Raw genomic sequence first — 17,022 nt, forward strand, 5'->3', positions numbered from 1 at the left:
TCTCAAAAGCTATTTTTTAGATAAATACTATTTATTGCCTTTGTGAAGAGCCCTGATTATGAGACTGGCTAACGTTTACGAAGCACTCCAGACAAGCCTAGTGGAGAACGCCCATTCAAGCCTCATGATCACCTCGTGAGATGGCGACCATCCCTTTGTTCACAGACTGCACCTCAGTCCACTTTATTTTATACTGCACAGCTGAGCAGCAGGTACAGAGGTCTCCCCTCCCGCCCTGTCCCCACGTGGGCCCAGCCTCCCTCTTGTTCACATCCTCCAGCAGACTGAGCACCACTTCCTAACTCCACGTCACAGCGGAGGACATGGGCCATTGCCAAGGCCAGCGCGCTGCCTGGCGGCGATGGAGAAGCAGGATCGGAAGTCTGCGGTGCGTGGTTCTGAAGCATCCCCTGTCCCTCGTTCTCTGCCTGCTTGTCACAGACCTCCCAGGGGGGGGGGGGCACGAGGACTCTCCACCTCCCTGGAATAGAAGTGCTTCCAACTGCCCACACCAGGCCCTTATCTGTCCGCTGTAAGAGCCGTCCAGAGGCGGAGGACAAAGACCTCTCATTTTATCGGGCGTGGCCAGGGTACCACTGTTCCAAATGGAGTCTCCTCGCCCATCTGGAAAGTGGAGACTCTTCTTGTCGGCACCAAACCCGGCTGTTTTCTAGTTCAACGACTTTGGTTGGAAATCTCTTTATCACATTTTCCCCAAGCCTCTGCCTTCCGCTCAGACAGATGCTGCGAACCCAGTCTCCGTCAGAAGATCCCACGGCGCGGAGGTGGACACGCTGGGCTTGGCTCCGTGGTCAGGACCACCCGCCCGTGAGTTGCGGGTTTTGCTGCCTTGCGCCCACCCCAGCAGTAACCCCGCCCCATGAGATTACAGAGACCTTGAAACAAACCAAGACATGTCTGAGGAAAGGTAGGGGGAAGTAGCAACACCACCCTCTCTCCCTGCCTAGAAGGAAGCTGCAGGGGGACCCATTCCTAAAAAAAAAGAGGGGGGGAGCTGACTTTATTTAGGGTGACACAAATTCAATTTCGAGGCGGGTCTGAGCGAGAAAGCGGTCTTCTGAAAGACCTCCCCTCTCGTCTTTAGTGTCAAAAAATCTTGATGTATTTTCATTCCCCTGGTTATAATTGAGATCATTTCACTCCCCACATCTGCTGCAAGAGTGCACAGGAATTACACGCTTGAACGACTGACTTGTGACATTCGTGGTATCAACAGCGCCAATTTACCCAGAGTTAATCAACCTCAGTCACACTTTTCCGCTATCAAGGAACAGAACGGATCGTCTGAAGAGTTTGGCTTTCTTGATAACTCAGCTAATGCGGGTTGCTGTAAAGAGAGCCACTCAACAAATTCGGCTCTTATAAATAACGACACTTCACAGAACGCATGATCCTCGTATCAGCCTCCGTTAATATGTTTCTAAAATTTTTGTGCTGGGTGGACACATTCAAACACTCTGCCCGTCAATAAGAAACCCGAATGTAATTTACATCTTAGATATTCGGCTTTTACTAAATAATTAATGTTGTGACTGAGGCTCTACTACTGGGATTCTCACCGCTTCCCCAAATGCTTGGTGTTTCCTAAAGGCGTGTAACAGCTGTACAGCATTCTATTAAAGAAAAAAAAAAAATGCCATCACATCCAGTCTCCCCGGTGACACTTTTCTCGTCTTATGCCTAAACATCGGTCAGAGCCGATGTTTCGGAAACAGTTGATGGCGACAGCGAGTTATTGATCAGCCATGGAGAACTCTGTGGGTCACGGTCCAGGCAGTTTTTGCAGCTCTGAGTAGGGAGGGACACACCCCGCAGTAACAAGTGGCCCAGAGCTGGGTGTCTAACCTCAGACCACTGCCCTTTCCGTGAACACAGGGAACACTGGCTGAGCTCCTCTCTTGTGAGTGCCCTGGGGAGTTAGCCTGTAGAGGAAGGGTGTTCAAGGCGAGCAAGGGCAGGGTGACGTACCCCAGGACCTTTGCATGCTGCATTTCCCCCGGAGCATTTTCTGGTTCAAATTTAATGATGAACACAGATTCCAAATCAATGAGGCTCAAGGTAACTCCTGCAGTGTCAACTCCAAGAAAAAAAAAGGATGCCTTTTTTTTAATCCTTTCAAGACAAAAGAAGAACAAGCTAATTATCAGATCAGAGTGGAGACTATGTCACCTCCTGTCACCTTGCCAGTCTCCTAGTTACCACTCCCAAATTCTCTTAACACCCACCTGGCGGCTTTCTTCCAGTCACAGAACGCGGACCGCCCCCACTCAGGGGCGCCGGGCTCATACCCATGGGCAGCCGCCCCCCGGGGGGGGGGTGAGTGGGTCGGAGGATCTCCCTTACAATCGCAAGTGTTCAGAAACCCGGACATCACACCCCTCGGCTTAATCCCAGGGCAGACAGAGTAAATAACTCCACCGCCTCGTCAAACTGATTAGGCTTCATTGTCTCTGGGTTTAATGAAGAGTACACATTTGTCTAGTTCCCAGAAATACCCCTGGAGGGAATCCCGGCCTGAAAAAACATCCCTGACCGAACCAGCCGATGAAGATCTTGCTGGGAGCGTGTTGATTGCGGCCGGAATCGGGCCCACAGTTTTGGCCCCACTGTGTGCTATATGTAATCAACAAAACGTGAATCCTGGCGGCCACGGCCCAGGCGCAAGTGGGGTCCCCCAGGCTGCCTCTCCGAGCACGCTTTGATAAATAACTGACCAGCTGGGTACACAGGCACTCGTATTCCCCCACTTTATTTTTGTTTTTTTTGAGAGAGAGGCTGCTTTTGATTTCCCCTTCCTGGCTCAAAATCTGTCAGGTGTGGAAGGAAAGAAAGGCGTGAGGCTGCCTCGGGGGAGGGGGCGGGGAGTCGTATTAAACGGAGCAAGACAGACCCGTTCCCCCCGGCCGCGTGGCTGCGTGGAGGTGCACGCCAGGGCAGGTGTCTCAACGCACCCCCGTGCTCCTGGACAGACTCATGGGAGATGTGGGCGCTGGGAGCATTCAGCACACGGCGAGGTGATAAACATGTCTAACTTTTAGGTCTGCTTTCCTGGCAGAGCTGGTTGGATGGCCTTGCCAACCCGTTCCTCCAGCGAGGCCCCGTGCAAATAAAGCCGTGAAGAGAGCAGGTTGTGTCCACCTTGGGGAACGGAGGTGCTGTCATACATTTCCGGCGCGGTGGCCTCAGCAATGACACACACAGGCAGGCGCTCACATCTGTGATTTGCAGCAGCCAAGAGCCAGGGTGCCTGAGGTGACCCAAGGAACTACTCTTTCGTCATTGGCGGGGGAGGAGGGTTGCTTTGGGCAGATCTTGCTGGTAGCCAATACTTTATTTTAAAACTTCCAAAAATAATCTAATTCTTTTACAAGCAAGAAACCCAATCATGTTGGCCGATGCTTACTTCCTGCTGGTACCAAATCCCCAATTCACTGACCTTGGTCAGGGTTTACATTTGACCTCTGGCCGCTTCTCAGGCCACAGTACACGAACCCCTCTGAGAAACTGCAAAACGCAGATCCTGGGCGTGAGTCCAGGTATTCAAATCAGCAACCGGCAGGATGGTACACGGGGCATCTGCTCTGTCCGTCACGTCCTCTCCGTAGCAACTCCAAAGCCTTCCATCCCTGGGCTCCGCCTACTTGAAGCACCCTGACAGAGGATGTCAAGAGAACCAGCTACTCCCAAAGGACTTTAAGGATCCGATTTACACCAGAGATGCGTCCTCAGAAGGTCCAGCCCTCCCAGGGGGATGGGAGGTGATATCACAGAGCACCTGGCACATCCCTGGGTTCATCTCTCCTTTCTTCATTGCAACCATGGAAGTGGACAAAATGGAAGGGAACCAGTTTCAAATGGCGGTCAAGCTCAGGGACTCTGGGGGCTCCAGGGAGGGAGGCAGAGAGGGAGGGAAGGAAGGAAAAGAAAAGAAAGAGAGAGAGAGAGAGAGAGAGAGAGAGAGAAAGAAAAGAAAGAAAAAAGGAAGGAAGGAAGGAAGGAAGGAAGGAAGGGGAGAGAGAGAGGAAGGAAGGAAGGAAGGAAGGAAGGAAGGAAGGAAGGAAGGAAGGAAGGAAGGAAGGGAGGAAGAGAAGGAGAAAGAGAGAGAGAGAGAGAAAGAAAAGAAAGAAAAAAGGAAGGAAGGAAGGAGAAAGAAGGAGAGAGAGAGAGAGGAAGGAAGGAAGGAAGGAAAGAAGGAAGGAAGGGAGGGAGGGAGGAAGGGAGGAAGGAAGGAAGGGAGAGAGAGAGAGAGAAAAAACTGAAAAGGCAAGAGCACCCTTCAGGGGGTCCAGCAGAGTTCTGCAGGCTCCCTGCATGTCGGGCAGTGACCCTGCAGGGAAGGGGTCACAGAGAGGAGGGGACAGGCCTGGGAAGCATAAGGGACCATGATGGCCTGAGCTGGGGCAGCAGCTATTTATTACGACACAAGGACACACTTTAATATGTTAATGGTCAGTCAGACTAGATACGGTCATGTCATCTGCAGACAGATATGATTATTTCTTCCTTTCTGGTACGGGTGCCTTGATTTCTTTTTCTTGCCGTATTTCTTGGGCTCAGACTTCTAGCATGAGGTGGAACAGGAGTGGTGAGAGCGGGCATCTTTGTCTTGTGCCTGGTCTTCAAGGAAAAGCTTTCAGTTTTCCACAACCGAGTATGATATTTATTACTGTGAATCGGTCACATGGCCTTTAAAAAACATGAAGGCAAAAATCCTTCCCTACCTAGCTTGTTGAGAGTTTTCATCATGAAAAGGTATTGAATTTTGTCAAAGGCTTTTTCCGCATCTGATGACATAGTCACAAATTTCATCCTTCATTCTGTTTAAGTAGAATAGATTACTTTTATGAATTTGAGGATGTTGAGCCATCCTTGCAGCCCGGGGATAAATCCCAGTTGACCACAGGTGTGTCCGATCCTTTTCTTGTGCCGTTGAACTCAGTTGGCGTCTATGTTCATCAGACATAGTGGCCTACAGTGTTCTCTCTTTTCTCGTAGTGTCTTTGTCTGGCTTTGGTAAGAGGATAACGCATCCCTCAGAACATGAGTCTGAAAGTGTCCTCACCTATCCAGTTGTTTTTGGAACAGTTTGAGAGTATTGGCATTTGTTAACTCTTCATTAAATGTTGGGTGCCATTCAACATGGAAGCCATCTGGTCTTGGCTTTGTGTTGGGAAGTTTTTGATTGCTGATTCACTCTCTTGCTCCCTATCGGTCTGTTCAGATGTTCTAGTTCTTCACGATCCAGTCATGGTAGGTTGTATGTGTCTAGGAATTTATCCATTTCTTCCAGGTGACCAAATTTGTGGATATGTAATCGTTCACAGTCATCTCCTATAAGAGACTTTTATTTTTGTGGTATCAATGATAATATCTTTTTCTTTTCATTTCTGATTTTACTTATTTAAATCTTTTCTCCTTTTTTTCTTAATAAATCTAGTTAAAGGTTTGTCAATTTTATTTATCTTTTAAAAAAAAAACCCTCAACTCTTAGTTTTGCTGCATTTTCTATTTCATTTGTTTCTGCTCTAATCTTTATCACTTTCTTCCGTCCACTCACTTTGGGCTTAGTTTGTTCTTCTAGTTTCTTGAGGTATAAAATTAGGTTGTTTTCTGAGATTTCCCTTCACTAATAAAGCCAACAGTATAGACGAAAGGATCTATCAGACATATAAAGGACCGTTCCACTTAGCAGCAGCAGAATACACATTCTTTCCCCCTTCATGTCCATGTGGAACATCCTTCAGGATCCATCAAACACTAAGTTACAGAACAATTCTTCACAAATTTAAGGAGATGAAAATCAAACCAAGTATCTTTCCTGACTCTAATGAGCTAACCCCAGAATCGGTAACAGATGAGAAATGAAAACATTCACAAAGAGTGAAAATTAAAAACAAACTCTTGAATTACCAACGGGTCCAAAAAGTAAAAAAAAAAAAAAAAAAAAAAAAAAAAAAAAAAAAAAAATCAGAAAGGAAATAAGAAAATATCAAGAGACAAAAGAAAATGAGAACTACAACATACCCAAATGTGTATGATGCAGCAAAAGCCATCCTCAGAGGGCCGTGTATAGTGTGGTAAGTGCCTATATCAGTTTCTTATCTTAAATACACATGTCCCTGTTGCTTTAATTACACAAGCATGCTGGTGGTGGCGAGGGCAAAGTATATGAAATTGAGTACAATCTAACAGAGCGTGAGCTGCCTGGTTTGAGGAGCAGGAAACTGAGGAAATGCTATTGACCCCTAGGAGCAAAAGGGACCCAAGGCTGAGCTGCTGTGTTCACCAGACACAACAGGGCTCCACCAACGTTTCCACTGGCCCTACCCATGGATTCGGATTTTATTCCTTTCACTCGGTCTCCTGTCTCTTACTGACTGAAAATAATCATTGCAAAGAGCAGCAATTTTTCTCCAATGAACAGAAGCGATTAAAAGTAGTCAGGGGCGGCCCTGGCCAGTTGGCTCAGCGGTAGAGCATCAGCTCATCATGTGGAAGTTCCAGGTTCAATTCCCGACCAGGGCACACAGGAGAAACGCCCATCTGTTTTCCCCCCTTCCCCCTCTCCTTCCTCTCTCTCTCTCTCTTCTCTTCCTGCAACCAAGGCTCCAATGGAGCAAAGCTGGCCCGGGTGCTGAGGACGGCTCCATGGCCTCCACCTCAGGTGCAAGAATGGCTCTGGCCACAACGGAGCAAAGGCCCAGATGGGCAGAGCATCACCTCCTGGTGGGTATGCCGGGTGGATCCTGTTAGGAGGAGCCTCTCTGCCTCCCCGCTCCTCACTTCAGAAAAAAAAAAAAAGTTGTCAGGGACCCCGACACATGCTGATGAGCAGGGCGAAGGTCAATACCCTCCATGGATTCAAAACCTCGACCAGGGTCACCTGAGATAGCAGTTGGTTACTCACCAAGGTTGTACCACATGTCTCTGATTTCGAAGCCAATCTGTCTCCTCATATCGCCATACCTGAAAACCAGGAACAGGGGGAAATGCTGAGTCACTCCATAGAGCACTGCTGGAAAATCAGACTTGGATTCTTTTTTAAATACAATTCCCGTTTCCTGTCCCTGAGACAAAGACAAAGCCAAGCCACCAAAGGGAAAAATGGAAGGAGGGAAAATCCCGCTGGGAAATCTCTCCCAACGTGCAAATCGGGGGCAATAGGAGAGGAATAGAAACAATGTTGCCTTTTTCTGTCTAAGGGCAAGTCACAGAGAACCCGGCTTCTTGGCCTAAGCGGGTGTCTGTCTTCCGCACAGTGTTAGGACCCAAACCCAAGGCATCCCTCACCCTGCTCACAACAAGCAGCTTCCCCATGGGAACTAAGCCCTGGGGTCTCCTCCAGTCAGAACCATATCTCCCAGTTCTTTATCCTGTTCAAAGGAAGGGCTTCACACCTAAACACATCAACAAACAGTATCCGCCCCCACATTTTTTTTTGTTTACCCAGGAAAACAATGCCAAATTTCCTTCCCGGTTCCGCAGAGGAGGTGTGAGCTTCCCGAGTAAACAGAATTTGATGCTTCAGAAGATAAACCTTTATTAGTTTGGGAGCAATTTAACTCTTCCTTTGATTGCCTAAGGAAAAGGCTGATTATATTAAACATAATAACTGCCGAAATTATCGGGCAGTGTTGCAGTTTCTGCAGCTGCCTCCTGGCCTCGTCCCTCCTCTTGTCAGCTGGTGGGACGAGGTTGTCTAAGTCCAGACAACTGAGATGTGGCTCTGAAGGCACCATTCTGGCTGGTACATACAAACCCCAGCTCGCAGCCACCCTTACTCTCGAAGCGTCTGTCCATTATAGCAGGAGAGGGTGACGGACAGCAGGACAGTTTCACCTGGGGACAGGAAGCCCACCTACTTGGCAGCTCCCTCACGGAAGTCAACCTTGGTGGTTCCAGGCTATTGTACAGATGGAGAAACTGACTGGGGAGCCGATGCCCCTCCCTCGAGGGACAAGCTGGTCCTCTGAGGACAAAGACATTAGCTTCCAGCCCAGCCAAACAGCCCCGGGAGAGCATGTGACCTCGGCAAGTGAGAGGGGAGCTTCTCTGCCAGGGAACACGCCCATCGCCATCGCCATGGTGAGGAGAGGCTCACCCAATGCTGGTGGGAAGTCCCCCGCTGCACAGTGACTGAATGCAAATTTGTGGGTGACAGGAGAGCACCCTTCAGTGTCTAAATGGCACCTCAAATCACCCAGGGGGGGTTGGAGCTGGGCAGCGTCAACTTGTGCATTCCGTGGAGGCTTGTGGAACCGTTTTTCCAATTTCCACCTGGCTCCTGCGCAGAGAACTAGGGGTCCCAGCAGCTGCCGCGGCCGGGACTGCAGAGGGCGCTCCTGCTGCATGTGACCTGGGAGAAGGGCACCCTTCCGGCGTTTGCCAGGGCAGGGGGGACACGGAAAGGAAACCATGCTCACAGCCAGGGCTGACGTCCCCCACTCCCGAGGCTGGCGGGTTCTTGCTGTCAGAGATGAGTCACCTCTCCGGGAAGTGGGTGTCTGGTGAGGCAGGGACGACGGAATCCCGGGGCAGGGGGGGGGGCAAGAACAGAACTATCACCCTGCCCCTGCCATGTGCTCAGACCTCAGTACACTGAGGAGACCAGAGGCCCCGCGGTGAGATCGCGAGCCTGTAGTTGATAGACTAACTCAAGCGTTAAATACCCTTCTACAGCCAGGCTTCTCGTCCTGGGATAACGTCTCAAAACATGGGAACAGCTAGCACCGGGCTGGTCCTCGTCTGTGTCTGTGCCTTCCTGACCCTGGTCTTCCTCTCTCCGGTCTTACAGTGACTCCCCACTCCTAGGGAACCCCGTAGTCTGGAAGATAAAGTCCGGGAGACCTTGGCAGCGGCAGGTTTGATGGGTGTGGTGTGGCTGAGGGACAGAGCCTGAGAGCACAGGGTGTTCATATGTGTGTGGTGTGTACGCACGTGTGGTATGTATATGTGTGTATGTGTGACATGCATGGTGTTGGTGTGTATATGCATGCACAAGTCTATGTGGTGTTTGCACATGTGTGCATGTGTGGTCTGTGTGAATGAGCCTATGTGCTGCATGGTGTGTATGTGTGTGTGTGCATACACACACGTATATGTAATGCTCTGAGCAGAAACTGCAGAGGTAAAGTTTATTTTTTTTTTAATTCAAAAATTTCTGAAGTAAAGACATTTTACTAACCACCACACATATAAATATATATTGTATGAACGTTCTATGAAATAACACTTAACCTTACTAACTGCAATGAACTCTGATGCTTTCTCTTATACTCTATCTAACTAAAAAAGAAAAAAAAAGTATGTCATGTTGTGGGTTGAGCCATGTCCTCCACAGATACTTTAAAGTCCTAATATCAACACCTGTGAATGTGACCCGATCTTGCCACATCATCCCACACTTGGACCTGTGGCGTCCTGCGTACTAATGTCACCAAGGTGGCGGCTCAGCACAGTCACATCCTCTGCCTCTGGCTCTGAGTCCCTGAGCCCCGAGGCTAGGAGGAAGGTACTGAGGGCTGGTTTAGCATTCCGTTGACATCTCTGTTGGGAGTCACTTGCACCAAGGATGTCTGAAGGTTGAGTCAGTTAAATTTTCTTTTTATGGACTTTGATTCCTGGGGGTTTATTTATTTTTGTGGTTTATTGGCTAATCTTGTCTTCAATTTCGGTTTGACATGATCCGTTCTTGGTGTGGTTTGGTCCATTCTCCTATGTTATTCCCATGAGCTTTGGAGAATGAATATCCTGATCACCCCCGACACACACACACACACCCACACACCCACACACCCTAGGGTATCAGGGGGATGAAGAGCTTAACAAGAGGGAATGAACAGGCAGATCTAATTCTGGGATTTTCTAATGCTTTGAGTGGCACTGCTGCCAGCCGGGCAGATGTGAGCAGCTGCAGGGTTTGCGGGGTTGGACAAGAAGGGGGTGCAGTGGGGAGGGGCTCTCACAGCAAAGCCCTTACTTGGATGCACTTGGTTGGATTCACAAACCCTAGATGGAGACACCCAGAGGCTACTAACTGGGTGTGGCATTGCTCCACTGCCAGACCTCACGGGCTCTCCATCTAGAAAAACAGAAGCACGTGGTGAATGCTGTCCTGCTGTGCTGTGTCAGACCCAGTGATGTGGGTCAGCTGCAGTGTCCCTGGACCTCACGCCCTGCCCCAAGCCCAGTGCCCTCCAGGCCACACCACTCAACTTCCATGACTCAAAGGGCGGACCATTTCCTTTGGGACCCAGCGTCTCGTTTTGGGACTTGCCGTTTGTTAACTGTTGGCTACGGTTTAGTCAGCCTGGTAAACTCAGCCTGGAAGCGTCAATACGAGGAAAAACATTTTTCTAACTTTGGGGACAGATGGCAAATAGACTCATTGTGGTGACCCTTCTGCAGTGCGTAAACACTATATTGCACAGTTGAATGGACATAATGTTGTGTGTCAACTATACTTCCAAAAAACAAACACACAAACATGGGTGAACCCACCCCGCATTGTGCCACCGCCCCGCCGGCTCAGGAGAAGGTGACCCTGCTCGCTGCGGTCACTTCTCGTTGGCTTTAAGCCTCTGAGGGCACAGGGCTTGGCGGGAAGCAGACGTTTCCTCTGGTGGCCACAGCCCTGCGTGGTTAATGCAGTTATCGACGTTGCTGTAGCTTGGACCGTTAGTGCTCACGCCCAGAGAAAGGGTGCAGGGAAGAGCGGCCCTGCCCTGGCCTGGACAATGCCCGCAATCGAGGTGTCTGATCTGACCTCTCACCCGTGGAAGGAGTGCAGCTTTGTAAGGGCAGATTTCTGCATGAAACTCACTTCTCCCCAGGCCTCTCTAAGGCAGGGCTGGCCGTGCTGCGTGCTTGACAAACAATGGCTTCTGCCCTCAGTGGGAGCTGGGCGTGGGGCCCAATCTCAGCCCACAGTGAGCCCTGTGTGTGCGCACACACACACAACGTACACACAGAGGTGAGGTCACCTATGGTGGCCAAGCTTTCCTTCTCTGGGATGGACGGCTAGGGCTGGGCTCCGGGTGACTGTGAATGAGCTGTTTGTGCCGTGTGCTTCTCAGCCTGTGTGGTGATGACTGTTTCTACTACAAACAACTTTCACCGTGAAGGTGTTTAAACAAGGACAGCCCCAACGCCCAGGAGCCACCCCTCACTCTGTAGGAGCCCCGAGGGCGTGTATGTTTGTCAGTGTGGAAGCACCGTGGTTGGCCGGTGCCCAGAGGTGCCTCCCGGAAGTCTGCCTCGTGAGCCGAAGCCAGCGAGGAAACCCCGCGGCTCCCAGGAGGAGGCGGCCGCTCTGCACACCCTCCCAGCGGTCATGGGGCTGTGCCACTTGGGTGCATTTCCCTCCTCTGGACAGCGAACACTATCTACGTCAGCGGCCAGCCCGACCAAGGCTGCTCGAGGGAAGATGCCAGGGGAGGCTGGCCTTTCACCTGTGACAGGCACAGATGGAAGGAGCTAAGGTTCTAAGAGCAGCACAGGTAAATACCCTGGACTCCGAACTGCCTGGATTAGAGAAACGAAGTGTCATCCTGGCCACGTGACTTCCTCATCTCAAAAATAAGGATGATACAAGACCCTGCATGAAGAATTATGAGCTTTGTTTTAAGGGTTATATGTGTCCAGTGCATATGTGGAGTGCTCAGACTGTCACCGGCACGTAGTACACACTCAATAAGAATTAGCTGAAATAATTTGTATTCCCCAGGGATAACGTGCTTTTTTTTTTTTTGCTTTACCCACAAGTAAGAGACGTGCTCACAGAACATGAGAAAGGCTGAGCCGCTGTCACCTGCTGAGACTCCCTCTGGAATCTCCAGCCTCCGTGAGCGGCACAGGGGCTGGCACAGCCTAGGAACAGTGGGGACACCGCAGAGGTGTCATGCGGGGACCGACAGAGACCAATGACTGGACAGTGAGGGAGCGATTCTGAGAACTCGTCCCAAGCGTCCTCAGGAAAGAAGCTCTCCAAGAAATGAGAATGGAGTGCAACTAAGGGAGAAAGAGGCAAGACCCTCAGGGCACCCATGGGTTGGAAAGAAACCCACACATTTGTTTTCTCCATACTGGACCCGGAGCCATGCCTCAGCCTCCTTGGGGCTTCTGACAGGTTTGCTAGGCTGATCCCAGGGTTGCTTCGGCCCCTCAGGCCCCCCCCCCCGGAAGAGGATGGGGTAATCGCTGCAGAGACGGAACCCGGACGGCTCCAACCCCACAGTGAGTTCTCCAACACCACCGCCGGTGCCAAGAGCTCTCGGCAGAAGCTCCCCTCCTCGAAGCAGCGTCGGAGAATTCAGCAGTAACAGGGGCCACGCGGGGAATAAGCAGTCATGTAGGTCAGTGGTCCCCAACCATTTTTGGGCCATGGACCGGTTTAATGTCAGAAAATGTTTTCACGGACCAGCCTTTAGGGTGGGACGGATAAATATATCATGTGACCGAGACAAGCGTCAAGAGTGAGTCTTAGATTAACAGGGAATCGGGTCATTTTTAAAAAATAAAACATCATTCAGACTTAAGTATAAATAAAACGGAAATAATGTAAGTTATTTATTCTTTCTCTGTGGACCGGTACCAAATGGCCCACGGACTGGCACTGGTCCGCGGCCCAGGGGTTGAGGACCACTGACGTAGACCGCGTGTGGAGTAAGCAGTCGCGTAGACCACGTGGGGAATGACATCGGACAGTGCACAGCGAAAGCAATCATCTCCCGAAACCCCATTCCATGAGTTGCTAATAGTCGAATTGCACTGACTCCGAACCTGCCAGAGTGAATCCTGTAACGTGTACATCTTGATTCGTGGGTGAGAAAGGCAATAGCCGATGCGTGATTGGAAACCACCCTCTGATTACACCGTGGTTACGTCTCAATTTGTACCAAGTGGGTTTGGAGGCTTCATGAAACTGATGCTGAGAGAGGGAGAGGCTCCTGCCGGGGCTTGGGGGGCTGCATAGAGGACTTACTTGTTGAGGATTTTGGCTCTCTTGGCGCTCGAAAAGTTCTCCAGTTGCAAGGATTCCTGAGTGAGGAAGGCGACCGCCAGGTGGAAGTAGTTGTTCCAGAGCTGAAAACCGAAGTGGGAGAGGAAGAGGCAGTGAGTGGCTCCACATCGGGTCTCAGCCACGCGGGCATACTCCGCGCTGGCTCAGCACACTCGCTTCCGGAACGTTTAAAAACCACAAGCCCCAGGCCCTGGCCGGTGCGGAAGTCCTGGGTTCAATTCCCGGCCAGGGCACACAGGAGAAGCGCCCATCTGCTTCTCCACCCCTCCTCCTCTCCTTCCTCTCTGTCTCTCTCTTCCCCTCCCACAGCAAAGGCTCTATTGGAGCAAAGATGGCCCGGGCGCTGGGGATGGCTCCTTGGCCTCTGCCCCAGGCGCTAGAGTGGCTCTGGTCGCAACAGAGCGACGCCCCGGAGGGGCAGAGCATCGCCCCCTGGTGGGCGTGCCGGGTGGATCCCGGTCGGGCACATGCGGGAGTCTGTCTGACTGCCTCCCCATTTCCAGCTTCAGAAAAATACAAACAAACAAACAAAAAAACAAAAAAAAAACACCCACAAGCCCCACATATAAGTCACCAACCAGCCACCCAGGGCGTGGCTAGGGACTGAGCACGGGCTCTGGGGTCCACGGCACGTGGGACGTGCTCCTTCCTGTCCTAGCGCCGCCACTTACTCAGGTAAATACCCCCCCCCCCCCCCGTGCCCTGGTTCCCTGACAGGTAAAACAGGAATCCCACAGTACCTACACTGTAGGGCTGCTGGAGGGTCAAAGGGCAGAGAAATCCAGAACCTTCCTGGGGGTGCTGGGCGGCCCTCATCGTGTTAGGAATGTTAGCTCTAAAGGGGCCCCTCACTGTATAGCGCACACCCTGCTGTAACTTAGGACACTTCTCATACTGAATACATACAAACACTAGACGAGGAAGACAGATGTAAAAAAGCAAACGTTTTATATTTATAAGACTGTGCAGACTGCACATGTCTTGACAGACCATTTGCTACGATGTCACAGTCTTTATAGAGCTCTACACCAGAGCTCTGCGTGTCTGGACGCGGCAACAGGGGCCTGTCACTGTGAGAGCGTTGTTCCACAAGAGACGTTGAGGCGGATAGGTTCCTGAGGTCATGAGACTGACACGCCCCGAGGACGCCAACGTCGACGCCCGGACCGGGCAGTCACAATGAAGGGTGAGGTCCTGGACCACACCGGGGGATGCTTTCATCTGCTCGCTGGGGTTCCATACATGGGACCACCGTCCACCTGGCTGCGGGGATGCGGCCTGGGCTTTGTGCTTTCCTGCACCCCCTCAGGTCCCTCTGCAAGTCCGCCGCCGGCTCCTGCCTTACAAGTAGCTCCCCAGCCCAGCACTGGGCACCAGTCCCGGGGCGGCCGTACAGGTGGGTCAGCACCTTGCAACAGCACAGAGGGCGGTGGCCCGTTCCCTACCGCTGACCTCGTCCCTCACAAACCCCGTGTCCGCACTGCAGCCAGAGGGACTGACTGGTCCCTACTGTCTGACGTGGACCCCTCTGAGAACTCACACCTGCCAGGTCGGAACACAGCCCGAGCATGAGCGGCTGCCTCCCCTTCTCCCCTCTGCTCTCAGCCTGTCCACGCACATTCTGCACCCGGCCCCGGCCCCCCTCCCCAGACTGACCTTCTCGCTGCCCTGGCCTCTGCAGACACCGGGCCCACCTTTCTCTCCTCTCTCGGGGGGTCTCACACACCCGGGTCAGGTGCGACCTGCCCTGTGATGAGGCTCAGTTCTCCCTCACATGGCGGGCATCGGTCCTGCCTCAGTGGACCCCCTGTGCACCCCAGAGTGTGTGGGCCAGGGGCAGGATCCCACGCCTACCTTGCATGAAGCGATCCAGCAGTAATAGCCATTCACCGAGGGATGAACCCGTGGGGAGTTCGCACGGGCACCATTAAAACTGGACATTTCCTCCAGATTGCTCTCAACTGCTCCCTCTCAGAGGGCGGCACCCCTGGCTGGGAGGTGTGGGGACAGCGTGCCAGACAAACGGGGAGCCCCAACCCCCAGGGACGGCAGCAGGGGACTCAGAGGGTCTGGACACCACAGACACTGCTCGACTCTGGAGCTCAGTCACCTTCCTGGCTGAGGAAGGGGCCGCTCTTACAGCAGGGGATGCTTTGGGGGACCTTTCACCCCCACCAGTGGGAAAGAGCCTGCACCTTCGGGGTCACCAGTACACGTCCACGCTTGAACGCACCCCCAAAGAAACTGGTGCGTGTTGTCAGTGTTCTCTATTCCAAAACGGGGACCATATTTATCATATCAGATGAGACAGCTGTGAAAGCTATACAAAAACAAGGTGCTAACAGTTTCAGTTCTATTTTTAGTCAGCTGTGAAGTAAGTGAGAATGTTAAAGGATGAATGTAAGAAAGAATGTATCGAGCTTCCATTTATCCCAAAGCCACAGGGTCTTGAGTGGAGGCACCCCACACCTGGCAGTCCACAACCAGCTCTCACTGAGCCCCCTTTTACAATGAAAGGGGAGCTCGGGTCAGTCCATACAAGTGCACCTCCCAACGGGACCCACGGATGAACAGGCCCAGAGGGATTTAACTCACACCTGCTGCCTGTAGGAACGTCAGCGGCACATGATGCTTCCCTGTAAACTGCAGCTTCCCTGACTCCCACCCCTGCTCTGCCTCCTGTCTGCTGCACCCCACGTCTCAACACCTGCCCCAGAGATGTGTGTGGGAACGGCACAGTCGGGGCCCTGAACAAGGAAGGTCGCCGCACACCGGGCGACTAGGCACTTCTGCCTGTGAAGCAGGACAGGAGATTGTCCTGTCCTCAGGACGGGAGGCTGTGTGCTATCGGCACCGCCTACGGCACGAGGGGCCACCACTTCTAAGACATCCCTGCTAAAGGAATCTATGATCTAACTATGAGGGAGCAGGACACAGCCCACACTGAGGGGCCCTTTGCAAATAACAAGCCCGTGCTCCTTGAAAATGTCAAGGGCAGGAGGGTCAGGGAAGGGCGAGGAGCTGCTCCAGCCTGAAGGAGATGAAGGGGACACGGACTGGGCGCGTGCTGGGGAGGGGTGGCAGCGCGGAGCTCGGAGGGTGTCAGGGCAGTGGACACACCCTGCCTGGGACCAGAGTGGTGGACACGAGGATACATGTGTCCACACCCACAGGAACCCTACTGTACACTACGGACTGTGGGTGATGGTGACGTGTCGACATGGGTTCAAGGATTGTAACAAATGTACCACCCGGTGTGAGGCCAGGGGGGGTATGAGAACTCTTTGTACCTCTCTCTCAACTATTCTGTGAACTCTAAGAAAATTAAGTCTTAAAAAAATTCCTTAAAATACAAGCATTAAATGTAACAACACTGTGAGCAATGCTGATGACAGCAAACAGGTAACACTGACTTTTTTTTTTTTCTTTGTATTTTTCTGAAGTTGGAAATGGGGAGGCAGTCAGACAGACTCCCGCATGTGCCCGACCGGGATCCACCCGGCACGCCCACCAGGGGGCGATGCTCTGCCCATCTGGGGCATTGCTCTGTTGCAACCAGAGCCACTCTAGCACTTGAGGCAGAGGCCATGGAGCCATCCTCAGCACCCAGGCCAACTTTGCTCCAATGGAGCCTCGGCTGCGGGAGGGGAAGAGAGAGACAGAGAGGAAGGAGAGGGGGAGGGGTGGAGAAGCAGATGGGTGCCTCTCCTGTGTGCCCTGGCCGGGAATCGAACCCAGGACTCCTGCACGCCAGGCCGACACTCTACCACTGAGCCAACCGGCCAGGGCTGACACTGACTTCTGAGCAGCATGACAGGGACAGGTGAATGCAAACGATGTCTGTGGTGCCAGACGGCAGCACTGACCGTGCTGGTTTCCTGACGTGGGTGGCTTCCCCTTAGTGATGTAGGAGAAAGTCCCTGTTTGGAGGAAGGATAGACACCTCACCGCGTCGGGGCAGTGGTGGTAGGGCATCAGGA

At 52.1% G+C, this 17,022-nt stretch overlaps 1 protein-coding gene across 2 annotated transcripts in view; it reads right to left on the reverse strand.

Moving 5' to 3' along the window:
- LOC136384597 (dedicator of cytokinesis protein 1) overlaps positions 1 to 17,022 on the reverse strand; it is a 432,442-nt gene that overhangs the window by 67,345 nt on the left and 348,075 nt on the right. For both annotated transcript variants that reach the window (XM_066354964.1, XM_066354963.1), the window contains exons 31-32: positions 13,004 to 13,104; positions 6,929 to 6,987 (exon numbers count right to left, since the gene is read on the reverse strand). In XM_066354964.1, the coding sequence (XP_066211061.1) occupies positions 6,929 to 6,987; positions 13,004 to 13,104 (160 nt within the window). The remainder of the gene's footprint in view (positions 1 to 6,928; positions 6,988 to 13,003; positions 13,105 to 17,022) is intronic.

This window comes from Saccopteryx leptura, chromosome 13 (assembly GCF_036850995.1).
Source record: "Saccopteryx leptura isolate mSacLep1 chromosome 13, mSacLep1_pri_phased_curated, whole genome shotgun sequence".
NCBI lineage: Eukaryota > Metazoa > Chordata > Mammalia > Chiroptera > Emballonuridae > Saccopteryx > Saccopteryx leptura.